Raw genomic sequence first — 27,880 nt, 5'->3', positions numbered from 1 at the left:
TTAGTTGGGTTGAAATTTATATAACATGAATTTATGCTTTTTTTGTTGTTGTTGTTTTTTGGCCTCATTGCACAGCTTGTGGAATCTTAGTTTCCCCACCAGGGATCAAACCCAGGCCCCAGCAGTGAAAGCGCTGAGTCATAACCACTGGACCACCAGCGAATTCCCTAAGCATTTTGAAGTGTGTGATTCAGTGACATTGGGAATGTTCACAATGTTGTGCAAACACTATCTCCATCAAGTTGCATAACATTTTTATCACAGCAAAAGAAAATGCCATTGAGCGTTGACTCTCCATTTGGTCTTCCCCAGCCCGCAGCAACTACCAGCTTGCTTTTCTCTCTGCTGCTGCTAAGTCACTTCAGTCATGTCCAACTCTGTGCGACCCCATAGATGACAGCCCACCAGGCTCCACCGTCCCTGGGATTCTCCAGGCAAGAACACTGGAGTGGGTTGCCATTTCCTTCTAATGCATGAAAGTGAAAAGTGAAAGTAAAGTTGCTCAGTCGTGTCCGACTCTTAGCGACCCCATGGACTGCAGCCTACCAGGCTCCTCTGTCCATGGGATTTTCCAGGCAAGAGTGCTATAGTGGGGTGCCATTGCTTTTCTCTCTGTGGTTTCCCTTATTCTGAGTATTGAATATAAATGGAATCATGCAATACATAACCTTTTATGTCTGGCTGCTTAGTGGTTTTGAGGTGCATCCAAATGTAGCATGTGTCAGTGCTTCTCTTTTTGGCTGAGTGATGTCCCATTGTATGAATATACCATATTTAGTTTATCTGTTCATCCACTGATGGATGTTTGAATTGTTTCTACCTTTTGGTTGTTGTGAATAGTGCTGGTGTGTACAAGAATTTGTTTTCAGTTCTTTTGGTTTTATACCTTGGAGTGGAATTGTTAGATGATACAGTAATTCTATGCTTCACTTTTTGAGGAATTGCCAAACTTTTTTCCATAGCTGCTGACCACTTTATGTTCCCAACAGCAGTATACTAGGGTTGCCAGTTTCTCCATATCTTTTTTTTTTTTCCCGTATCTTTACCAACATTATTTTTTGTTTTTTTCCAAATTTTAAATTTTGTTTATTTATTTATTTATTTACTTTTACAAAATATTAGGTGGAATCTCACTGTGATTTTGGATTACATTTGCCTAATGACTAGTGATACTGGGCTTCTTTTCATGTGCTTGTTGGCTGTTTGTATATCTTTTCTGGAAAAGTGTCTCTTTGAGTCCTTTGCCCAGTTTATAATTGGGTTGTCTTTTTGTTGTTGGGTTGTCAGACTTCTTTATGTATTCTGGATATTAGCCCTTTATCAGATACATGATTTGAAAATATTTTCTCCCCCCCTTTTTTTTTTACTTTCTTTATAGTGTTCTTTGTTGCACAGAAGTTTAATTTTGATGAAGTCCAATTTATCTATTATTTCTTTTGCTGCTTATGCTTTTGGCGTCATATCTAAGAATCCATTGGCAAATCGAGGTTTTGCAGATAACCTCTGAGGTTATATAGTGTTCATCCACTGATTGGTGTTTGAATTGTTTCTACCCTTTGGCTGTTGTGAATAGTGCTGCTGTGAACATTTATGTACAAGAATTTGTTTTTAGTTCTTTTGGTTTTATATCTTGGAGTGGAATTGCTAGATGATATAGTAATTCTATGCTTCACTTTTTGAGGAATTGCCAAACTGTTTTCCATAGCTGCTGACCACTTTGTGTTCCCAACAGCAGTATACTAGGGTTGGCAACCATTAGGTGCCCTAATGGTTTTATTGTCTTATGTCTTTGATCCTAGTTGCAATTTTTGTATACGGTGTTAGGAATGGGTCCAACTTTATTCTTCTGCATGTGGCCATTTAGTTGTTTCAGCATCATTGTTGAAATGACTGTTCTTTCTCAGTCCTGACACCTTTGTTTAAAATCAGTTGACTATAGATAGGTGAATTTATTTCTGTATTCTTGGTTCTATTTCATTGATGTATGTGTCTGTCATTATGCCAGTACAATGCTGTTTTGATTAGTATTGCTTTGTAGCAAATATTGAATTGGGAAATATGAATCCGTCAACTTGATATGTTGTGTTGACTTGATTTTCATTTATCAAACCACCTTTACATACCTTGGGTAAATACCACTTGCCCCTGGTGTATAAATCTTTTTCTAAAAAATTATTTTAATTGTGAAATATAAATAATATAAAATTCACTCTCTTAACCATTTTAAGGACGTTCACCTTGTTTTAGAGCTGTCACTACTGTCCCTCTCCAGAACTCCTTCTGTCTCGTGAAACTGAAGCTCTATCTACCCTTTAAGTGGTAACTCCCCATCTCCCTCCTCCTCGACCCTGTTTCTATGAATTGGATTGCTCTTGGTACCGTATATAAGTGGAGCCACACAATATTTGTCCTTTGGTCACTAGCTTGTTTTACTTAACATAATGTCTTTAAGGGTCATGAGTGTTACAGCATGTGTCAGAATTTCTTTCCTTTTTAAGGATAACTAGTATTCTGTTATATGAATATACCACATTTTATCTGTTAATCTGTTGATGAACACTTGGGTTACTTCCACCCTTCGACTACTGTGAATAATGCTCCTATGAACATGGGTGTACAAATTTCTCTCTCTTTGGGTTTTTGCTTTCAGTTCTTTTGGGTATATTCCCAGAAGTAGAATTGCTAGACCAGATTAGCTTTGCTAATACATTTGACTCTTGAATAACATGTGTTTGAACTGGACAGGGCTACTTATATGTGGGTTGTTTTTTTTTTTTTCCCAATAAGTCTGAACCACAGTGCTACATAATGTACAGCTGGTCAAATCCATGGACGCAGAACAATGCGTATGGAACTGTGGATACAGAGAACTGACTGTAAAGTTATATGTGGATTTTTAACCATGTAGGGGTCATTGCCCCCACCCCCTCTTTGTTCAAGGGCATTTTGTTAAGGATTCTTTTTTCTATAATGTGTATATATATGTTATATATTACATATATAAGGGATATTGGTCTATAATTTTCTTGTGATGTTATTATCTGGCTTGGGATCAGGGTAATACCGGTCTCATGGAGTGAGTTAAGAAGTATTTCCTGCTCTTTCATTTTTTGGAAGACTTTGAGAAGGATTCGTGTTATTTTTTCTTTAAATGATTGGTAGATTTTGCCAAATTATGCAGTTCTGGGCTTTTCTTTGCTGGGAGTTTTATGATTACTGATTTAACTTCTTTAGTTTTTTGTAACTTCGTTAAATTAACATTTGTTGAGTGGAGCACAGAAAACCACAAGAGAAATTGAAATAAAGATGTTTGTTACTCATAGATTCTGGAGGAATTATAGAGAAGGCTTTGAAGTGGCCACATGGGGAGGTCAAGGCAGAGTGCAGGCAGAGAAATGGAGGATCTGGGGCACATGTCTTTATTAGAGTCTGTGTGTAGAGTGCTTTGGGGTTCCTGAGCTTGGGCTGGGTTGTTCAGTTCAAACCAAAAGATCAGGGTTTTGGTAAGCTCCATGGGGATTTTTATCTAAGGGGCATGTAGAGCATACAGGTCCTGGGAAGCTGGGGAGACTGTTGATCACAAGTATTAACAGAATCTACGTTTGCTTGTAACTCTGCAGCCTGCAATCTAGGGCATGCGCTTCCCTGAAGAGGGGTCTAGTGTTGGTGTAAGGGCCCTAAAGGCTGCTTGGCCAAACAGAATGGCTGCCAAGGTGGTGGTGCCATGGAGTAGTCTAGCTAAACTCTTTGACATCTTGTAGATCTGTCCAGATTTTCTGTTTTTTCCTGAATTGCTTTTGGGCGTTTCTGTTTTTCTAGGAATTTGCATTTTATCTAGGTTCCCTGATTTGTTGGCATACAGTTGTTCATCAGTTCAGTAGCTCAGTCATGTCCGACTCTTTGCAACCCCCTGGACTGCAGCACACCAGGCTTCCCAACTGCAACTCCAGGGCCTTGCTCAAACTCATGTCCATCGAATCGGTGATGCGTTGGTGATGCCATCCAACCATCTCATCCTCTATTGTCCCCTTCTTGACCTGTCTTCAATCTTTCCCAGCATCAGGGTCTTTTCCAATGAGTCAGTTCTTCACATCAGGTGGCCAAAGTATTGGAGTTTCAGCTTCAGCATCAGTCCTTCCAGTGAATATTCAGAACTGATTTCCTTTAGGATGGACTGGTTGGATCTCCTTGCAGTCCAAGGGACTCTCAAGAGTCTTCACCAACACCACAGTTCAAAAGCATCGATTCTTTAGTACTCAGCTTTCTTTACAGTCCAACACTCACATCCATACGTGACTACTGGAAAAACCATAGCTTTGACTAGACGGACCATTGTTGGCAAAGTAATGTTTGTCTACATTGATCATAGCTTTTCTTCGAAGGAGCAAGTGCCTTTTCATGGCTGCAGTCACCATCTGCAGTGATTTTGGAGCCCAAGAAAATAATTTCTCACTGTTTCTATTGTTTCCCCATCTATTTGCCATGAAGTGATGGGACCGGATGCCATGATCTTAGTTTTCTGAATGTTGAGTTTTAAGCCAACCTTTTCACTCTCCTCTTTCACTTTCATCAAGAGGCTCTTATAGTATTTTTCTATAATTAATATTTCCTGTCTTTATAAGATTAATGGTAATGTTCTCACTTTCATTCCTGATTTTAGTGATTGGAGTGTTCTCTCCTCTTTTCTTGATTGGGCTGGCTTAATGTTTGTTAGTTTTATTGGCCCTTTTCAGAGAACTAAGTTAGTTTTATTGATTTTTCTCTATTGTTTTTTATTCTATATTTCATGGAAAGGGTTAGTTACTCAGTCATGTCCAACTCTGTGACCCCATGGACTGTAGCCCTCCAAACTCCTCTGTCCGAGGAATTATCCAGGCAAGAATACTGGAGTGGGCTGCCATTCTCTTCTCCAGGGGATCTTCCCGACCCAGGGATTGAATCTGGATCTTCGTGTTGCAGACAGGTTCTTTACCATCTGAGCCACCAGGATCTCTGCCCTAATCTTCATTATTTGCTTCCTTCTTACTTTGGGTTTAGATTTTCTTTTTATTGTTCCTTAAGGTGGAAGATTACATTACTGATTTGAACTCTCTCTCCTTTTTCTTCTTTTTAATGTAAAGATTTACAGCTGTACTTTTCACTCTGAGTACTTTTTCACTGTATCCTATGTTTTGATATGTTGTATTTTTATACAATGTAGCATTTAATAATTTACCTTATGATTTGTTCTTTGACCCCCTGGCCATTTAAGAGTATGATGTTTACTTTGTAGTTTGTGAATTTTCCAGATTTCCTTTTGTTACTGATTTTTAGTTTTATTCCATTGTGATCAGAAGAGATGTTTTGTGTGATTTCAGTGTTTAGAAATCTATTGAGATTTTTTTGGTGACAACATATGGTCTATCCTAGAGAATATTCTTTGTGCATTTGAAGATACTTGTATGGTTGTTGAGTGGAGCATGCTATATACACCTGTTAGGTCTAGTTGATTTGTAGTATTGTTGATGCTGTTTGTTTCCTTCTTTTCTCTTTTTTATGGTTGTGCTATCCATTGTTAAAAGTGGGATGTTGACTTCTGCTATTTCTCATTTTAGTTTTTGTAGTTTTGACTTCATATGTTTTGTTATATGTTAAGTCTATATATGGTTATAATCATTTATATTTTCTTGATCCTTTTAAAACTGCATAATGTCTGTTTTGGTCACTTGTTTTGTTTTAATGTCTGTTTGTCTGATATTAGTTTACACATGCCAGCTCTCTTATGGTTACTACTTACATAGGCTATCTTTCCATCCTTCCATTTTCAACCTATTTGTGTTTTTGGTTCTAAAGTGCCTCTCTTGTAGATAGCATATTATGGATCATTAAAAAGAAAATCCATTTTGCCAATCTCTGCCTTTTGATTGTAGTGCTGTTTATTAACACTGTAATTACAGGTGGACGGACTTCTGCCATTCTTTGGTTTGTTTTATTTCTTTTTGTTCCTCATTTCTTCCATTACTACCTTCTTTTGTATTAGTTATTTTCTCATGTAACATTTGAGTCCTTTCTCATTTCTTTCACTATGCATCTTTTAGTTATTTTCTTAGTGGCTGCCCCAAGGATTATTGTTAACATCTTAATTTGTAAGTTTCGCTAAAGTTAATATTAGTTTTAGTATTATATAAAACTTTTGTTCTCTATGGGCTCTGTTCCCCCATTTTTATCATCACATTACATCTTTATTATTGTGTCCCCATAAAGGTAGATTTATAATGATTGCTTCATTTATTTGCTAATTGATTGATATTAAATACTAAACCACTCTTGCATTCTTAAAATAAATTCAGTCAAAATGAAGTTTTGTTGTTTTATCCTTATAATGTATTTCTGGTTCAACTTTCTAATGTTTTGCTAAGGATTTTTGTGTCTGTAATCGTGAGGATATTGACTTATAATTGTGTGTGTGTGTGTGTGTGTGTGTGTGTCTGTGTGTGTGTGTGAGAGAGAGAGAGATAAGGTTTAGTGTCAGTAATGTGGTTGGAAATTGTCCCTTTTTACTCTGTTTCAGGAGTTTGTACTAAATTGATGATATTTCTTAAACATTTGATATAATTCAGTGAAGCAACCTGGACCAAGACTATTTTTGTGGAAAGATTTTTCAATTACTTATTCACTTAAAAATGGTTATAGAGTTATTACTCAGCTATTATTCATCAATTTTGGCATGTTGTAGTTTTTCAAGGAATTTGTCTAATTAATCTAAGTTCTCAAATTTGTTAGCATGAAGTTCTTCATAATATTCTCCTAATAAACTTTGAATATCTGCAGCAATGTAATTTTTATAAAATACTTATATTAACATTATAACAAGCATTTATACAGTGCTTATACATACCTTTGATTTTACAAATATTAGTTCTTTTAATTCCCATGACAATTTGTGAGGTAGATAGTATTATCATCTCCGTGTTATAGATGAGAAACCAAAGTTAAACTGAAAGAAGTTAGGTGCCTTGCTCAAGGTTACAGAACTGGTGTGTTAAGGGTTTAAATTGTAATCCAGGTGGTCTGGGTCCAGAGTCCTTTTTTCTTAACTACTATTTACTTTGCTTTTCTGAAATGCCAGATAGCTGTTCTGTTCTTCTTAAGGAATTGTGCTGTGTTAGCTGTAGAAACCATCCTTGCTCCCAACACCTTAACACTACTGAGTGGAAATATTTGTTTCAGGTATTCCTAATTAAAACTTGGAATGCCTTTTCTCCCATAAATATATTACATATGTTGGCTAGGCATACTTGAAATATTATTGTTAATACTCTTCTTCAGCCACATAATATGTTAAAAAGACTTCTGGGGTTTCGCTGGGAAGTTCACCAAAATTTATAATGTGAAACATTGTTTCTGTGGGAAAATATTAGAAGAAATTTATTTTAAATTCACTTGCCTAAAATGTTAAACTTCAATTATGTAAAGTGTTTCTTGATTTTTTTCTAATTTCTTAATGATTTGAACCTACTGAGTACTATTAAATCATAATTAAAAAAAGACAAACATCATGTTAATTTGGACACGTATTTTGTTTTACTTTGATTAATTTGTTGATCAATATCTTTTAGGGTTATTCAAATGCCCAGAAGAATATTCTTCTTCAGGTGGATCAGAACTGTGTTCGCAATTCTTATGATGTCTTCTCTTTGCTGCGGTAAGAAACGTCTTAGAGTCTTCTTGCATTTTCTAAGGAATCTCCCTCATTCTGAGTTTGTGACATTTCAGTGTGAGGAAACGTATGGGAGCTTTAGAAGCTGTTACTCAGACTTAGCATTTTTTAGTGAGAGGTTCATAAATTTTGTAGCTACAGTTATTTAAGTTTATCTCTTTTACAAAGCCTTTCAAATGCCATTTTTTTCTTGTGGACAGTGGGAGAGAATGATTGGAAGCTAGTGATCTTAAAGTAGGGACATAAGCTGTTTCCAGTCTTCTGCACTATAAAGAGCAGAAACCAGAGGTATAAAATTTAGACTTATCAAAATTTTAACAATGATGCCATTACCTGGAAAAACTGTCCAGTAGTCCTAGACATAGCTTAGAGTTTTGACCTGCTGTAAAAGAATCATGTTTGGCAAGTCAAAGAGCTTTGCGTGAAGCTCATGTGCTCAGAGGCTTAACTGCCTCAGCTCTGTATTTTCCTAATGTCTGGGCTTAATTTTGTAAGATTTTTAAATTTGGTTTTAATTTTCAGTGTGGTAGATCATCAAGGACATTTTCCCAGGAGGCAGGCTACCAAAATAAATGCAGTTTAAAATAAAGTTAACAGTGACGCTCAACCTATGTTCACCCTACTCAGACAGATGGTTCATTGAAACTCGATTTTGGCAGTCTCTTCCTAATGTTTATATAACACATCATAAATTTCAGACCATTAGACATCCTTTATATATCTGCTGGAGGAAGAGTCCAGAAAGATGATTGGACCCTTGTCCAATTGGATGGTTGTTTATTTTGTAAACGTTATTAAATGAGCCTTTCCTTTGCAAATCTTGAATCTTGTTATACAGAATGATAGAGAGTTTGGTCACATGGACTATATAAATTGCTCTTAGGAGACAATGATTTCAACTGAAGTAACCACACACGTTTGATGTCTTTTCATTTTTACCTGAGAGATACTTTGACTTCTTAGGATATGTACCAGAATGGACAGAATTTAGTAATTGAATGGTAGAGGTAGAAAACAAGTTGTGTCAAAATATATAACGCTTATTTGTGAGCCTATTCAGTTTGGATTACATTGAATTTTAAGTATTGAAAAGAGGGAGGCACAGAAATAGTTTGAATTGTGAGTAAGCCACTAATATTTCTTGGCCTGTTTTTTTCCTCAGTAGAATGAGAGTTATAGATACTATTATGTTTAAAGATATTTTTGAAGTGTGAGATTTTATTATGTTATTAGAGAAATCAGTAAAGTTAAAAGCAAAAGGAATACAGAGTCAGTGAGAAGAAGAGAATTTGGGAAAGGTAGTATCATAGAATCTAAGAAAATAGAGATTTAAGGGGTATTGAAGGCCCTGGTGGCTTTAGAGGGTAGAGCGTCTGCCTGCAGTGTGGGAGACCAGGGTTTGATCCCTGGGTTGGGAAGATCCCCTGGAAAAGGAAATGACAACCCACTGCAGTACTCTAGCCTGGAAAATCCCATGGACAGAGGAGCCTGGTAGGCTACAGTCCCTGGGGTCGCAAAGAGTCAGACACGACTGAGCAACTTCACTTTCCTTTCGTGAAGGCTCTGTACAGTAATGACCCAGGAGAATAAGAGCTGAAGAAAGACTGTGGAATCTTGGGAATCAACTTGGTATAGTGGAGAATGTGTTGACTGACTTGCCTGTGACTTTAATTATCCTTGATTTATCCTAATTCATTTAACCTCTTTGATGTTCTAAAACATAGAAGCAGTGGTACCACAATTTGTTTAATTTAGAAGCGTTTTCACATCTAATACCTTTTTCTCCTGGAAGTTTTCTGTGTTCCCACATCAGGGATCAGCTTTTGTCTTCCATGTAGAAGCTGAGGCCAAGGGGCAGTCAGTTACTTATCAGTACTTAGCTGAGGGGACACACCCAAGTAAGAGCCAGACTGGAGATTGGTATGAAGGTTTTCTGGCAAGCAAAACTTGCAAACCCTTTTCACGCTCTGACTAATTCTAGACTGGTGGTTATTGGGTGCATGTAGTATAATGATCGGAGAAGGCAATGGCACCCCACTCCAGTACTCTTGCCTGGAAAATCCCATGGACGGAGGAGCCTGGTAGGCTGCAGTCCATGGGGTCACTGGGAGTCGGACACAACTGATCGACTTCACTTTCACTTTTCACTTTCATGCATTGGAGAAGGAAATGGCAACCCACTCCAGTGTTCTTGCCTGGAGAATCCCAGGGACTGGGGAGCCTGGTGGGCTGCCATCTATGGGGTCGCACAGAGTTGGGCACGACTGAAGCGACTTAGCAGCAGCAGCAGCAGCATAATGATGGAGAAGATTTCTGAAAGTCATAGAGCCATCCATAAATGCAAAATCATAAAATTAGTTGGTAGTTGCTCAGTTAATTAACACTGATCTTGCAATGAAATGTCTCTGGGGAGTTTCACTTCTGGAGTGCCTTCTAAATTCCTTAGGTGTGTCAGCAGTTTGAATAACCTTGTTAATAATTGCCTGCTCAACACCTTTATGTAAATCATTTGTAGCTGGGAACACAGATACACTTTTTTCTGAACCAAATCTATTGTCTGTTTATTAAGTAAATTGGCTGAACCCTGAAAGTTACTCTGGAGCTAGAAACTTTAAATTGTACTCGTCAATGTTAATGAGTAAGATGGAACTTTCTTTGCTAATTCACACAGTTCAGAGTAATTGTCATGTATGTGCTCGATTAAAAGTTCTTTTCCCACTGCTCTTAACCATGAGATATATATAAAGTGATTGTAGAGAAAGTCAATGTGGTGCTAATCAATTTTGTTCATTGTTTCCCCTCCTTTACTCAGGCAACATTGTTCCTGGATGGAGTAATTGTAAAAAATATACCTTTTCCTTTCCTGATGATTTCTTTTTTTTTTTTTTAATTATTACTTCTTGATCTGTGATTTTATGTGAAAATATATAGAGCCTGAATTTTTAAATATGACTTACTCCACAAAATTCTCAGTACTGTTTGGAGTCAGGGTTAGAACCCATGTCTCCTGTTAGTAATGCTCACTGTATTTTTGTGTTGGTAGCTACTATGAATTGATAATGTCCCTCCTTTTATTTGTAAATGTCATACAAAAAAATAGGAAATCTTGACTAAGTAAAGGCTCCTTTTGGAGCATCTATGACCCATTATAGCCCCTTCTGATGTATGTGTTGTACCACATTTTGTAGAAAAACAATGACCTGAGGTTTTACTCTTCTGCCAACAGTTAGGAATTTAGACTAATTCCAGTGTTACCAAAGAAAGAGCAGCTCTTTCCAAATTTACATTCAGTATGTGTGATGGTAACTGATTTCTGCTTCCTAACCCTTGGAAATCCCTGGATTAAGCATTAGTTTTCATGTAAGCAGACGTTTAATTAGGAGACCCTTCACTTATTGTCACATTTCATACTTTAGGATGTTCACCACAAGGTGTCAATGTTGCTCTTTAACTGGCATTTGAAATTTCCTTTATTTTACAGTTTTGAAGTGAGAAAAGTAGACTTATGAATTATAAGTGAGCCTTTAATTTAGAAGTTAACTTTCCCTCTCTTTATTATTATTCCTTCTAGGTTAATGAGTCTGTAAACAGCTTTCTCTTTCGGGATCTGTTGATTCTTAGAATGTTTTATTTCTTGTTTACTATGTTGGTGATGGGGAGTTGTTGAAAGATTGCCTGGAGAGGAGTGGTGTACTCAGGAGTGTGCATTTGATTCTAACTGTGATGATAGTGTGGAAGAGCCCTGAGGGGCAAGACTGGAAGCAAGCAGATGGCTGTGATCCTACCTGTCCTCTGGAATTGAAAGATTATTGTTAGTGTTTAAAAACGTTTTTGTTTTGTTTTCCCTTTCATACTTTCTCAGAAAGATAACTATTTTATTGAACTAAGCGAGACTAATTGTTTTCTCTGAGTATAGTTTTCTTGTTTTTTCTTTCTCTTTTGACATGTCCTCCTTTTACCAGTTTAATAAATGGGGGTATGGTGCACAAACCATGGGCTTTGGTCCTTCATCTAGATTCCAGTCCTAAACCGCCAAGTTACTTTGGGCAAGTTTCTTAACTTTGGTATGCCTCAAACTATTCTTGTAAAATGGGGGAAATATTGGTCTCATAGACATATTATGAGAATTAAAGCAGATAAAATAGATTAAAAGGTCATAGGACAGTTACTGGCACATAGTAGACATGCAATAAATAATAGTCTTCATTTCCCCCTTGACTCTTCCACCTTGAAATTAGCTTTCTTCTCTATGCCGGTGTTCCCTTTATATATTACTGCTAGGTTTTACAATTTTTGGCATAATTTCCCTGTCTGTACTTGCCTTTCTAATGCCTACCACCTCTGTTTTTAGAATTACTTTTGTTAATCCTCCAACAATCATGATAAAAATTGTTTAACATGTGCATGTCTTGTCTCCTTGATGGCACTGAAAACTACTTGAAGGGAGGGGTTGTTTCATGGGGCTGTGTTTTCTCCTCTCCATCTTACTGACATTATTTTGGAGTTACTGTGGATTTTGTTGTGATCCCAGAGCCCTTGGTCCTGTGGATCCTGCATTACTCTTTCTCCCTAAGGACTCTTTTTCATTACCACGACTTCAACCACCACAGCCACATGTTAATAGCTCTCAAAACTATGTCTCTGGTTCCAAGTTTTCTTTGGGATTTCTGCTCTGTAGTTTCCAGGGACGAGTAGACTTTCATGTTCTATAGGAACCTCAACCGTAACATGTCTGGCTTAATCTACATACGTTGGCTTGATCTTTCTCTTTTGTTTTCCCTGGTTTCTCTAGTAGTATCATCAGCATCTTAGGCACGCTAGTGAGCATACCCTTGTTTGTTCTCCCCCCTGTTTTCCTGGACTATTTCCTGACCTCTGATCTTCCTACTTTCAGTTTTTCTTTCATGCAATTAATAGATATTATTTTTTAAAATCATTTTCTTGTTTATGGCTGGGCTGGGTCTTTGTTGTTGTGCAGGCTTTCTCTAGTTGCGGTGATCAGGAGCTACTCTTCGTTGTGGCATACGGGCTTCTCTTAGTGGTGGCTTGTCTTGTTGTGGAGCACAGGCTCTAGGCACACAAGGCCCAGTAACTATCACAAGGGCTTAGCTGCTCCACGGCATGCAGGATCTTCCAGGATCAGGGATCAAACCTATGTCCCCCGTGTTGGCAGGTGGATTCATAACCACTGGACCACCAGGAAAGTCCTAAGAGGTTTATTTATTGAGCATTTCCTTTGTGTTAGGAACTATGTTAAGTGATTTATATGAATTGACTCTTTTAATTCTTACAAGAACCCCATGTGGTTAGAAATGTTTATTCCTGTTTATAGATTAGGAAGTTGAGGCACAAAGCAGTTGAGTAGCTTATCCAAGGTTATACAGGTGGTTCATGTTAGTCTGTATTTTAACTCCTGAGCTTGTGTTCATAACCAGCATGTTTTACTACTTAATTTTTGCACACTGCTTTGGTACCATTCCTCTGCCACATTGCTGCCAGAATGATCAAAGATATATCAGTTTTTTCACTCATTTGGTTTAGAAATCTTTGAGCTCTCGCATAGAGGATAAAGTCCTTCCTTCTTAATTTGGTATTCAGATGGTTCTAAATAGTCCAAAGGAACTCATATTCTTTCAGGTCCTTCTGCTGCTAGTAGCTGGCCTTTACTGAGCACGTACTGTTGTAATTAGTTTTTCGTTGTCTGATTTGCTCTTGCTTAGCACCCAGAAATTGAGAGCTCCTTTAGACAAGAATCCTTTTTGTTGATCCTTGTGTTAGTCCTATGATGGCTACATATCAAGTATATTTAGCAGATAAGAAATGCTGTTTTAATTGATCAGTTTAAACTGTTCTTCAGGTTACAGGGAACTGGGTTCTGTTGTTCCTGTTTCTGGTTTGTACCTGGTAAAAGGAGAGTTGTAAAAGATTGCTCAACCATTATCAAAAAAGTGTTGAAAATACAATCAGGTCCATAAGGATTCAGCTGCCTCTTTTCTTTCTGCCACTGTCTTCAACATAACAATTTCAGGATTTTGTGACTTGTGGTCTTATTCCTTATGTAGATTCTTTGGGGAAGATCTTTATCTGGTAAATTGTTGCCATATCCCCACCCCCCACTTTGATAGAAAATACTTTCTCCGACAGAATTTCAGTTATAGAAGGGAAATGCTCGTATCAAATAAATTATTCTTGCTGTAACGTTTAGAAAACGGGGAGGATGACATGTGTAAGGGTCCAATTGTTTATAATCTTTGAGTTTTGAATGCGATGACCAACTTTTAGGTTGCAGGGAGAGTTTTCTCCTCTCTCCCCTCCTAATGATGTCTCCCCCTAAGAGGTAAGTGCAAGTGTAAAGAATATAATTAAGAACCTGGTTGTAAGCAAAAGATGTCACAGAATTTATGTCCTAAGACTCGTATAGTTTTCTGTTCTTGGTAGACACTAGACCCAGTGTCTGTGTGCTCATTTTCAATAAATGAAGGGAATTAAGAGGATTACTGTTAAGGTAGACACACTGACAGCAAGGAGAAGCAGAATCTGGCAGTTTGCTCTATTTGTGCTTTGCTCTTTGCTTCTGGAGTGGAACTGAATGGTAAATCATAGTAGCTACTGTGCTATCTTTATACTCGCTGTGTTTGGATTTGTAAATAGCCCTCTGTCACTACTTCATATAAAAGGAGGGCAGGGAGAAACAGAAATAGCCCAGCTGTGAAGAGACACTGACCAAGTGAAGAAAGGCATAGCTAGCATCTCTCTTCTCTGTGTGAGCAGCTTTTCCCAAGTACAGCTCCATACTGCAGTTCCTGACTGAAGTTAATAATGAGAATTATTAACTGTCCCATGTTAGTTTTCACTAATGCTCTCTCCATTTAACACACGAGGACACTGAGGCTTAGATCAGTGTGTGTCTAGCACCACAAGATAAGTAAGTATTAAAGCACGTTTGAATGAAGAGCGCATGTGCGTTCTTCCATTATACTATGTTGATACCAAACCATCAGTGGAATATAAAGAGGTCCTTGTTAAAGTCTATGTAAGAGAGCAGATATGTGACAAGATTTAGGAAGGTTTTTAATCAATTTAAAATTAAAAAGTTAGATATTAAAAAATGTTTAGGTATTTAATGTAAGTTTTTAGTTAAACAATTGGTATTTATGTGTAATGGCACATTTTATTTTTATTCATCTTTCTATATATATACACACAGAAAGGCACATATATACTTACAGAAATACTGATAAAATGTTAAACAAAGTCTGGAGTAATTTCTTTTTAGTTTTTGGCTTGTCCTCTTCCTCAAACTCTTTCCCTCACTACCAGAACCACCAGTTGTAGACTGAATGTTTGTGGCCCCCCACCCCCACCCCAGACTGATACGTTGAAACCTAATCCCCAGTGTGATGGTACTTTGAGGTGGGGGCCTTTGGGTGATGATTAGGTCATGAAGGCACAGCCCCCATAGATGGGATTAGCGCCCTTATAAAAGGCCTTAGGGAGACCCCATCCCTTTCTCCATGTGATGTAGTGAAAAGGTAACTGTGAACCAGGAAGCAGGCTCTCACCAGATACCAACCAAACTGGTGCCTTGATCATAGACTTCTGAGCCCCAGAACTGTGAGAAATAAATTTCTGTTTATAATTTACCCTGTCTGTGGTATTTTGTTACAACAGTCTGAACTGAATAAGATAGGATCCAAACACAGAACACATGTTGACATGACCCCAGTCACTTGTGTACCCATATTAACAATCTGTCGTGTATCTATTTCATATTTTTTCCTGTGATCTCTATGTATAAGTCATAGATATCACTATATGCATAATTATGTGTATCTGTTTTTAATTGCTATTTGACAAAATTGGAGTGGATATTATATGCTTAACTCTACCTTTTGTTTTCTTGTTTAACATTCCATGTACAAATCTCTTCAGTTCACTGTTTTAATGATTTCTTAATAGTCCATGGTGAGGTGTACTATATTTTTCAGTCATCACCCTATGGATAGACATTTAATATTTACTTTGGATCTGGTTTTTTATTTGTTCATTTTGCCATTATGTGCAATACTGGAGTAAGTATCTATATATGCATATATTTTTATATTTGTGATGTTTTTATTTCTATGTATTAAATTTCCAGGAGTAGAGTTTCTAAGTCAAAGGACATGTATAATTTTAATTTTAGGAAATAGCAGACTGTTTCCTCAAAGAGTACATATAATATGTGACTTTCCTCTTTACCTTGAAGCCCTGCTGGCCATGGGTATCATCTTTTTTCGTGTGATTTTTATTAATTTGATGAGTACAACACCTCAGTGTTACTTTAATTTTTATGAGTTTCAGTACCAGTGCTCAGTCTGAGCTACAAGTGAAAGTGAATATCCTGGATTTGTTAGCCATCCAGTATTCTTCTGTGAATTTACCTGTTATTAATATTTTACCTATCTTTTTAATTGAGTTGTTTGTGTTTTTTTCATACAATTTTAGAAGCCCTTGGTATTTTTCCCAAATCGCTGTTACATCTTGAGTTAGTATACTTTATACAAAATGTTTATATTTGTCATATCATGTAATTTTGGTTTTCCTTGGATGTCTTCTGGGCACTCTGTCTTGGTTTGAGAAGTATCTCTCTTTTTTAAAAAAATAGATAATTTTTGCATTGGAGTATAGTTGCCTTATTAGAAGCCTCTCTTCTGTCTTAGTTCTACGTACATTTTCTAAGTTTTCTTTTGAGGTTTATATTATTTTACACTTAAAATTAAATCTCTAATACAATTTGGAATTATTCTTAAATATATTGTGTAGATATTCCATATATTGAGATAGAAATTCACTTTCTTTACAGATAAGTGTCCAGTTGTGCCACTAACTTTCTTTTCTTACTGAATTTAGGTACCGCCTTTGTCATACACTAAAAGCTCATATAAGCTGGGGTTCATTTCTGGACTCCCTTTTTGTTCTGATCCTTTTGTGTAGTTCTTTGCCAATTTCAGATTAATTATAGTGGTTTTTTTGGTATCCTAATACCAAGTAAGGCAAGTACCCCTCTTGCTACTCTTCTTTTTCAAACTATTTTTGGCTATTCTTAGAACTTTATTCTTTCATGTGAACATTAAGGTTATTTAATCCTATTCTAAAAAAAAAAAAACTCTCTTGAATTCTAACAGGAATTTTTATATTCATTGACTTTTTATATTTGGTGAGAGCTGTCATTTTCTATGGGGGCTTCCCTGATAGCTCAGTTGGTGGGGAATGCAGGAGATCCCAGTTCTATTCCTGGGTCGGGATGATCTTCTGAAGGGATAGGCTACCCACTCCAGTATTCTGGCCTAGAGAATTCCATGGACTGTATAGCCCATGGGGTCACAAAGAGTCATTTTTATGTTAGTATTCCCATCCAAGACATGATATGTTTTATATTTGTTCAAATTTTATTTCAATCCTTTGGTAAGATTTTATAGTTCTCTTTATATGGTCATGTGCCTTTCCATTAAGTTTGTTCTTAGGTATGCTATAGTTTTTACACAATTCTTTAATAAAATGTTTTCCATTTCCATTCTTGTATACTCATTTCTGTTATAGGGAAAAACTGTAATTTTTAAAAAGTCATATTCAGTGATGGTATCAAGTTAGTTTTTCTTATTTTTTAAGGAAAGATCTCTGGTTTTCTTGGCCATATACTCATTATTAATAAAAGGATAGATTTATCTATTCTTTTGCAATATTTATACTGTTTTTTTGTCTTTACTGCATTTACTACACCTTTTAGAATTTTAAAATTAATGTTGAAATGTAATGGAAATAATGAACAGTTTAGTCCAATTCTTGTTTTAATTAAAAATGATCACTATTTTGCTGTTCAGAATATTTTCTGTTAATTTTGGAAAATCTTTTTGATAATTCTTCCTATTTAACTTTTTAAAGCAATAGATGCTGAAGTTTTGGAATTGCCTTTAATATTTTTTAATGTTATGTTTTTCTTTAAAGTTGCAAAAAGGTATGTAGATTTCTTGGTATTGTATTACTAATTAGTTATAGATTATTCTTTTGATCATTACTACAAGTGGGATTGATATATAGTACTTGTTTTTCAGGGGGGTGGGAAGGAAGGTGTGATAGGTAATCATCTTTCCTGAGATCCTGAAATTGAATTGGGAAGCTTTTCATCTTTTTCTGTTATCCTCCTTTGTAAAATGGTGATAATAACCTCATTGGGTTGTTGGGAGATTAAGTGAATTAATATCAAGTGCTTAGTACAATGCCCAAATTAGTTAATACTATATTTGTTAGCTATTAGTATCATAATCAACTGAAACATATTAAATGATTTTGGGGATTTTTAATTCTTTAAAGGTTTGTTAGAGAATTTAGCTATTAAATCATCTAGTTCAGGTGACTTGTATGATGATAAATCTGACTCTCATACTTCTGGTGCTATTTGCTCTCTTTTATCCTACTTCTCCATGGTTTATTCTTGATAGTTTATTTTTTGCTAGGAAACCATGTACTTCCTCTAGATATTTAAATTTATTGCTGAAATAGCGCATATAGTTTTATTTTGTAATTCTTTTAATCATTTCAGCAATTTACAGCAGATTTTCTAATTAAGCCCAGAAACCAGTTAGAAATTTAGTTATATTATTGGACAGGATGCTTTCTAATGCAGAAGTTGAATGCTTTTTTGTGTGTGAACTGAAACAAAATATTTGATATACTTTTTGTCTTTAAAATATTTCTCAGAATGAGAACGGAGAACACAGACCAATACATAAGTGTGGGGAATTTAGAGCTCTAGTTTATATTTTGTCCCCAGCATATATAGCACCAGCCTAACTCAGAGTAGATGCTAGTAAATATTTGTTAACTGACTGAATGATAAATTATTAAATGAATGCATGAAATACAATCCAGTTGGATAATCACTGAATAATAGGTAGATTTTTGGAGGAATTTTTTTAAATGGTAGTTTTAAGTCACCATTTCTTTTTTTTTTTTTTTTTTTTTTTTAAATCTTTAATTCTTACATGAGTTCCCAAACATGAACCCCCCTCCCACCTCCCTCCCCACAACATCTCTCTGGGTCATCCCCATGCACCAGCCCCAAGCATGCTGCACCCTGCGTCAGACATAGACTGGCGATTCAATTCTTACGTGATAGTATACATGTTAGAATGCCATTCTCCCAAATCATCCCACCCTCTCCCTCTCCCTCTGAGTCCAAAAGTCCGTTATACACATCTGTGTCTTTTTTCCTGTCTTGCATACAGGGTCGTCATTAAGTCACCATTTCTAAGATAATTAATACTAATCTTGGATATGTTCCTCCACAATCATAGTATATATTTACTATAAAACATCTAAATACTTCATTGTAGACAAAGTTCTTGCTAATGAAAGTCCCATAAAGGTGTTGTGTGTGGTAAATTAACTAGCTTATTGAATGAATTAACCAGTAGTCATGAGTTACTGATATGTCTCATGGTCTTTAACTAGGACCTTTGGTAGGCTGTTCATGGCCCATTTTCTCTAGTGGACTGAAGGTTCAACAGAGGTAGCAACACAATAGATAAAATAAATGAGCCTCCCCAAAATAATGTTCAGAATTTCTGGCTTGGAGCAGTAGCCAGATTCATTCAGATATTGTTAGAATGGTGAAAGAGGTGTATAAAATCAGTATAAAGAGGTAAGGCGCATCCTTGGAGGGCAGTTAAATATATGAATAGTCTTCTGCCCAAGAGATGTTCTCTGTCCCTGCCTCTGTCCTTCAGTTCTGGCTTGATTTCACAGGGTTACTTTACTAAGACTGCTTTGTTTAAGATGTCACTGCAAATTAAAGCTTTACCATCACACCCCTCATAGCTGCCTTGTAACTTCTACTTTCCCATTGGTGCCAGGCATGTTCCAAGGCAGCTTTCCAAGGTTTAGTTATTTCACCCTGATATCTCTGCCAATAAAAATAACCAGTTACCATTAAACACCTACCCCACCCATAACTTGATTTTTACATGCTGTTTTATTAAGAGAACTTATCAGAGATTTTAGGAGAATTAATACATTATGCTCATTGGGATATTACCTGGCCCTTGAAGTAACTTTTATATTAAAAGGTAGGGTGTTTTCCTCTCAACAGAATATGAGACTCAGCATGTTTATCTGTTGAGAAGAGTAGCCATTATAATAATCTCAATCTTATGATTCTTTATGGCTGGAAGTACTCCATTGACATGAGAAGCCAGATTCATACTTTGGAAACTTATACTTTAGTAGGACAGATTAACAGATTCAGCAAGCAAGGAGTCTTAGATTCATTGAGAGGGTAATAATAATTTCTAAATGTTTTGTTGGTATTGTAGGAAAAAGTTATAATCCCACCCTTTTCTATGCCTTAACAGGTGGTAGGGAAAGAAAATACTATTTGATTATCTCAAATAGGAAAAATACTTAAATGCTAAAAACTTAGCATATATTTATTTATAATATTCACAATGCTGTGCTACTATTATAATTCTGTTTTGCTGGTAAGTGAAATGACAACTTAAAAAAGATGAGCTAGTGTGTGTTATTCAGAGTCCTGGTCCATTTGATGGCAAAGACCTTTCCAATATATTTCCTCATCTCATGTGGAAGAATTCCTTGAGGCTGCCTAACAGCTCCTATGCCCCTTCTTTGCCCCAATTTTATGCACCACCATAAAATTTCTTTGGTGGTGCACTGGGTGTGAATGGGCCAGACGTTTCTCAGAGAGTCTTCTGGCCCTGGCACAATGGAGACTTTCATAATAAGCTCTCCTAAGAGCCTTCAAAGTTCTGTGCCTCTGTGCCTCCTCCGGCTGGAAATGTTAACTAAAATCTGTAAGTTCGCTGTTGAGGAGCATCTCTCTAACTCTGTGACCATGGGGCTTCTTCCACTCCTTTTCTTTTAATACAGTGTGGAGTGAGCAGACACAGTGATGTTTCTTTGTTGGTGTTTCTGTTTTCAAGCTCTGAACCATTAAATTCCAACTCTGCAAGAAGCATACTAATTTGAGGCAAAATGATTTCTGTGGTAGCATTGATTTTTTTTTTTTTTAATCTCCAATTCTTTGATTCTAGTGACAGTGTCAAATATGAACCTTGGAGTAGAATTGACCTTATGGGGAACATATGGGGAGAACATTTGGAGATTTAAATGTATGAAAAATTTAGTATAAGCCAAGAAATTGACTCAACAGCTCTCAAAAAGGAGTTAAGATTATCTTATGTTTCATTAATTAGAGTGCCCAGATCAAGCGAAGTAATATCTTCCTGGACTTTGTGTTCATTGGATCATATTTGGAATATTACGTTTAATTTGAATCCCAGTTTACTTTGATGAGAAAGAGCCAAGGGAGATGGCCAGGGTGAATGAGGGGTTTTTTAATAGTTGAGAATAGAGGATATTTAGCTTGGAGAAGAGAGGACTTCGGGAGTATAGTTGCTGTCTTTAAAGAGTTATTTAGTTAATTTGGCAAACAGTTGTTGGGCAATAATAGTAAAATAGACATATTTATTGAATATGTACCATTTGTCAGATAAGTACTTTATATGCTTTATCTCTTATTTGTCAAAGCAAGTGTATGTGATTGGTGTTATTCTTTATTATCCCTATTTTGCTAATGACGACACAGATCCAGAAAGGGAAGTGGACCTGCTTAAGGTTGCCTTGTGACAGAACCAGCCAGTCAAAGGTTTTCCTCCATTTTCTTTTCTTTCTTCCATGCTGCCTCCCACGTTGTAAAGAATTTGGACTTTTTCTGAAGAAAAAACTATGTAGGCGTAGTGTTCCTGTGGGTGGGAGAGTGAGAGTGCTGTGGCAGTGGAGTGCACCGGGGATGGTGGGGTGCGGTATTTTACTAGCGTGGTCAGGAAACACTTCACTGAGAAGAAAAGATTTGAAAAAGATAAGGCAGCAAGTCGTGTGGGTATCTTTAGGAAGAACATGCCAGAGAGCAGGCATAGCCGGTGTAAGAGCCCTTGAGAAAGCGGTGAACTTGGGTTGGCTGAAAGTACAGCTAAGAGGTCAGTCTGGTTTGAGCATAGTGAACAAAGCTGATAGAGGCCAGATTGTGTAGAAGTTTACATTTTTTCCATGTATGATGGAAAGATGTTGGAGGGGTTGGAGCCAAGGGAGTGATATGATCTGACTTTTATTTAAAGAAAGTGACTCTGGCGTGGAGAATAGACTGAGGGGAGGGAGAGTAGTGAGAGATTAGTTAAGAGACTATTGTCTTATCCAGGCAAGAGACAAGAGTGACTTAGGCTGGTCTGATAGCAGTTGAGGTATATGAAGAGAAAGTTGGAGCTAACCAGCCTTGGTAATGGATTAGATGTGGGCATTCAAGAGAAATTGGACTTAAAAATAATGTATAGATATTTAATCTGTGCAGTTAGGTGAATTGTGGTGGCATTTATGAAAATGAGAGAGGTTTGTAGGGGAGAAGGAGGATGAGCTCGTGGGGAATCAAGAATATATTTGGGACATTAGGTTTGAGATATGTATCAGTCATGAAGGTGGAGGTACTAAAGCATTTGGATGTGCACTTTTGATCTCAGGGCTAATTGGTACTGCTGGAGATTTGAACTTAGGAATAGTGTCAGTCAAATTTCAGTGTAGGAAACAAACCACTCTAGATATTTTCGTCCGGAAGAGATTTCACGCAGAGAGTGGGTATTTATAGAATCACTTGAGGGCTGAAGGAGTAGAAGTCAGGGGGCTGCTTGGCTTCAGAGACACACTGCTTTAGACTAGGCTTTGAGGTCAGCTCAGCACAGTGGCGATCTGGCGCTCACAGAACTGCTGCTAGTGAAGTAACCGCCCCTTATCCCCAGACACCTGAACGAGGAAACTGACTGCTGCAGAAACTCATACTGGAGAGGGTCTGTCACTGCTCCTGGAAGCATGGCTTCCCCACCTTCTACCTTCCAGACTTTGTTCAAGATTCTCCAACATGTTGGAAAAGGAGAATATAGCAAAGGAATAGGGGCAACTAATAAGGTCTGGGGGAAATCTAGGATAATGTGGCATCCCAGAGCCAAAATATTTTCATGGAATTGATAACTGAATCAAATGCTGTGATTGAGTAAGAAGCGGACTGATAATTGAAAACTGAATCTAGCAATTGGGGGTTCCACTGGTGACATTTGTAAGAGCAGTTTTTGTGATGTTGTAGGAGTCATTTAGGGAGAGAATAAGAGTAAGGAAATAAGACAAGAAGTGTAAACTGTTCCTGTGAAGTTTTTCTGTACAGAGGAGCCGGAAAATGGTACTAAAGCTGGAAGGCGATGAGGGTCAAGCGAAGAGTCTTTTTGTTTTGAGGTGGAAGGTATTTAGCATCAGTCCAGTTCAGTCGCTCAGTCGTGTGTCTGACTCTTTGTGACCCCATGAATCGCAGCACGCCAGGCCTCCCTGTCCATCACCAACTCCTGGAGTTCACTCAAACTCATGTCCATCAAGTCAGCATACTCATGTGCTAAAGGAAAAACTGGATGCCCAAGAAAGAGAGGGAATAATAGCAGGCATGAAAAGCTTTGATAAGTGAAAGATAGTGGAATCCTGTGTATGAGTAGATGGTTAGGCCTTGTAAAAGGGGGGTGTATATATGTGGGGAAGGCAGAATATATGGGACACACACAGAACCACATGATATATTTAGTGATGGGGGAATGAGTAAGTTGTCCTCTGATTGCTTCTGTTTTTCAGTAGGGTCATCAGTCAGGTGTCAGAAGGTGGAAGGTTTGTATAAAGTTTGAAGAGAAAAGAGAAGATTTAAAATCATCATCTTGGAGAATGAGAGTGAATTAACTTGGCCTGATAGTTCTCAAACTTAAGCCTGCATCAGAATCAGCTGGAGGGCTTGGTGCAACACTGATAGCTGGGCCTCCGCACGAAGTTCCTGATGCATTAGTTCTGGGCAAGGTTTGGGAATTCACATCTCTGACTGTCCCCCGTGAACCCGATGCTTCTGGTCCAGGTTCCATACTTTGGTTATACATTTAAGGGAGAACATTCAGCATGCTGTTTTTCACCAGCTATATTCAGCCTCTTGAGTGCAAAGGTGAAGACAGTTTAACCAGAATTAGGGTTTTGCCAGGTAAATTCATGGGCAAGAAGAGAGCTCCATATGAATGATTTATAATGGTGGACCATGGACTCTAAGTTGGATAAGAAGAGAAGTGAGGACACGAAGGAAGTGATGATCAGTGAAAAAAGAGATATAGAATCAATGGATTGGAAATTCCAATGATGGAAACAAATTGTTGGAATGAAGTATGGAGAGCAGTGGTTAGTGCTTGGGATGCTTGAAGTTGAGGTTTTAAAGATGCAGTTATTAATTATGGTACAAAGTAAGAGAATAACTGAACTGACTGAATGGGTGGAGGTCAAGAATCTGAGAGGTTGGAATATTGCCTGGACATAAAAGTCATCAGGAAGTATGGCAGGACTAGTGGTGGAGAGAGAGGATGGTGAGTCTGGTGTTAAAATCTTCAGTTATTAAGCTAGGATGGGAGGACTGCAGATAAGAGCAGCAGGAAGGGAAAGCAGCAAAATCACATGTGCATTGAAAGAACTGAAGGTTTTAAGGAAGTGAGGAAAGCAGTAGTCTGAAAAGCAGCAGCGTTACAAAGGAGACATCTGCTCCATCCCCATCCTCAGTGTTATATAGGGTATAGAAAAACAAAACAAAACAAAACACTTGAGCTCATTTAGTTCTTAGAACAGTCCCCATTATTCCCACTTTGACAGATGAGGAAACTGAGACTTAAAGTAACTGGCCTTGACAGTCATAGCTGGTGACTGCTAGAGGCAGCACTGTGTGAGTCCAGCGGAAGCTAAAGGAAGGCAAGTGTTGACTCAGTATAGGAAAGTACATTTCAGCAGTGAGAGGTATGCAGGTGGCAGTGTTCCTTTGGGGGGAGCTTCTTGTCACTGAAGTGGATGTCTGCCTGCTGCCATCACCATCACAAACTAATTTCATCACAGAATGACATAAGGGAAAAAACCCAATATGTAGTAAAGGAGGAAGAGAATTGATATTTATTAGCTGTTGGGGGAGTGGGCAGACAGGGAGATAGTTGAACCTGGTTATCGCTGAGCTAAGAGTTGATGATTATAGTTGTATAATCCTGTGAGTGCACTGAATGCCACTGAATTGTATACTTTAAAATGGTTAGTTGTATGTTATGTATATTTCACCATAGTTTAAAAATGTCTCTGATTAAACTGTTTATTTTCATTTCATTCTATTGGCAATTCATTTGTCTACAGAATTTCACATGCAAGACACCTTGGATACAAAAAGTAGAAAAGTGGTTGTTGTTTTCATAGAGAGTTTGGGTAAATGTGTGTATATATATATATGTGTATGAAGAGTTACCTGGTCACACGAGGTGGTAAATCTGAAGTGCCCCAAGATGATGTGAATAATTGCTGTCGAGGTTCTGAGGACATGAGTTCTGCTACCTGTTCTTACCACAGTGTAGCTGGCACGAAACATCTTTCCAGGTGTCCTGCTTTTTCTCAGCGGTAAAACTTGGGACAGACCACTTGGCTCAGTTTTCAGCTTGAACTATGACATCAGTTCAAACATTCGTGGAAGAGGATTAAATTGATATTTGAAAAGAACATCTTGTTGAGTAAGTCCTCAGGAAACAGACTCACAGTGGCAAAATATGGGATTGTTGTTCTTGCAGGGGATGGTTGTATTTTTGTTAGGGTTGATTACAATCTGGCAGAACTTTTTTGGGAAAATATATTCTTTGTTTAAAATAAAAAGGACTGTTTGTTCAGGTTTTGTTGGCTAATTCTAATAGTATTTTAGGTATTGATTTTTTACAAAGGTGTTGTAAACATCCCGAGTTTGATGTTATGAAAAATTAGCTGTTCTTTGTTCTCATTTTTGAATATGGCGGTTTTTATTTTGCAAAATGCCTTGCAGAAACACTGAAGGATAGCACATGTTCTGTATACCCTGCACCTAGTTTCTTTCTTATTATCATCCACAAGTGTGGTTGAATAGGAAAAGCTCAGTCCTCCTCCTATATTTCCTTCTTTCTCTCACACTGCCGCTACACTCACAATATTTCTAATGCCATATCAGTGGATTTTTTTTCACACCAAGCAGTTCTGCCAGCTGGATATCCTGGGGCTTAGCTTAATTCTGACACTGTCTACCTGGAGACAGGGGTAGATCCCACAGCTTAAGGGCTCACCCCCCCTATACTGCCCCCACCTTTAGACCCCAGTCTCATGTCCAATCAATGAGACACTGGTCTCGCTTCTGATCAACTGACTGTAAATCAAAGGAGAGGTTCCTACAACCCCCTCCTCAGGTTTGGTCAATTTGCTGGAAAGGATCAGTTTACTGACTGACTACTAGTTGATTGTAAAAGGCTATGGTAAAGGATACAGGTGAACATCTAGATGGAATGGATGCGTAGGGTGAGGTACGTGGGAAGAGGTGTGGTGCTTCCAAAGCCCGTCCTAGTGCTCCAGTCTCCCAGCAACCCAGAAAGCTCTCCGAACCCCGTGTTATTCGGATTTTTACGGAGACTTCATCACTTAGGCGTGGTCTATTAGTTCTGTTTTCAGCCTCTGCCCGCGTGCTGGAGAATGGTAGACAGGGCTAAAAACTCTAAGCTTTTAATCATGACTTGGTCTTCTTGGTGACCAGCCCCCATCCAGCAGCCTATCGACTCACCTCATTAGAACAAAAGACATTGCTATCACTCAGGAGATTCCAAAGGATTTAGCAACTGTGTGTTAAGAGTTGGGGTCAAGGACCAAATATTAGAACAAAAGATGCTCCTGGTGCATCTGTCATTTAGGAAATTACAAGCGTTTTGGGAGTTCTGTGTCAGGAACCAGGGGCAGAGACCAATATATATATTTTCTATTGTCTCACAATGGTATATTTGTTATATTTAGTGAACCCGTGTTGGTATATTATTAACTGACGTCCATAGTTCATTCAGATGTCCTTCCAGGATCCCATTCTGGATACCATATTGTGTTTAGTCATTATGTCTCCCGAGTTTCCTATTGGCTGTCAGTTTCTCAGATACTTATTGTTGTTGATGCTTTTGATAGGTTGTGTGTGTGTGTGTGTGTGTTTTAATATTTATTTGTTTGGCTGCACGTGGGATCTTCGTTTCTCAACCAGGGGTGAAACCCACATGCCCTGCATTGCAAGATGGATCCTTAACCACTGAACCACTGAGAAATCCCCTGATAGTCTTGATAGTCCTTGATGGTCCTAAGGATGACTGGTCAGGTGTTTTTAGAGTGTCCCTCTGTTGAGATGTCTGGTATTTTTCATGTTATTAGATTGGATTTATGGTCCTTCTAACATTTGTGACTATCAAACAATTTTGATTGCATGGTTATAAGAGTATGTAAGAATATTAACAACAAAGAATTTTACTATATATTATCCATGTAAATTGTGGAACATGCTGTGTGATAAACTTCGCAGTTGAGAATTTTAGTATGAATTAAGTGCAGGGTTTACTAATTCAGTGATCTGAAAAAAGAATGTTGGTCAGTCATTTGAAATAAAATGTCAGTAGCAACAAATCTTTACTGAGAACCTGCTGTTAATAGGGCCGTGTGTTACTCTGTCAGTCACTCCTCCCTTTCAGTTCCAGCAGGAGCTCTGCACACAGTAAACAATAGCAGAATGAAGATCGGAGCAGCTTTATTAGTAGATACCCAAAGGAAGAGAGCCATCATTGCAGCTCTCTGGAAAAAGACTGATGTGGAGTAGGTGGTGTAGGCCTACTGGAGCCTGCTACCTTGTTGTTCAGCCGCCCCGTCGTGTCCGACTCTTTGTGACCCCCATGGACTGCAGCACACCAGGCCTCACTGTCCCTCACCATTTCCCAAAGTCTGCCCAAGTTCACGTCCATTGCATCAGTGATGTCATCCAACCATCTCATCCTCTGACGCACTCTTCTCCTTCTGCCCTCAAATCTTTCCCTCCTCCCTTCAGTTCAGTTCAGTCACTTGATCGTGTCCGACTCTGTGGCCTCATGGACTGCAGCACATCAGGCTTCCCTGTCCATCAGCAACTCGCAGAGCTTACTGAAACTCATGTCCATTGATGCCATCCAACCATCTCATCCTCTGTTGTCCCCTTCTCCTCCTGTCTTCAATCTTTCCTATCAT

The 27,880-nt window shown here is 37.9% G+C and overlaps 1 protein-coding gene across 2 annotated transcripts in view; it reads left to right on the top strand.

Moving 5' to 3' along the window:
• Positions 1 to 27,880, top strand: part of UVRAG (UV radiation resistance associated) — a 320,457-nt gene that overhangs the window by 77,098 nt on the left and 215,479 nt on the right. For both annotated transcript variants that reach the window (XM_018059329.1, XM_018059330.1), the window contains one exon: positions 7,599 to 7,684. In XM_018059329.1, coding sequence (XP_017914818.1) covers positions 7,599 to 7,684 — 86 coding nt within the window. The remainder of the gene's footprint in view (positions 1 to 7,598; positions 7,685 to 27,880) is intronic.

The sequence above is a fragment of the Capra hircus genome, chromosome 15 (assembly GCF_001704415.2).
Source record: "Capra hircus breed San Clemente chromosome 15, ASM170441v1, whole genome shotgun sequence".
NCBI classification, from domain to species: Eukaryota; Metazoa; Chordata; class Mammalia; order Artiodactyla; family Bovidae; genus Capra; species Capra hircus.
Note: the sequence above shows the minus strand (reverse complement) of the source record. Positions and strands in the feature narration are given on the sequence as shown.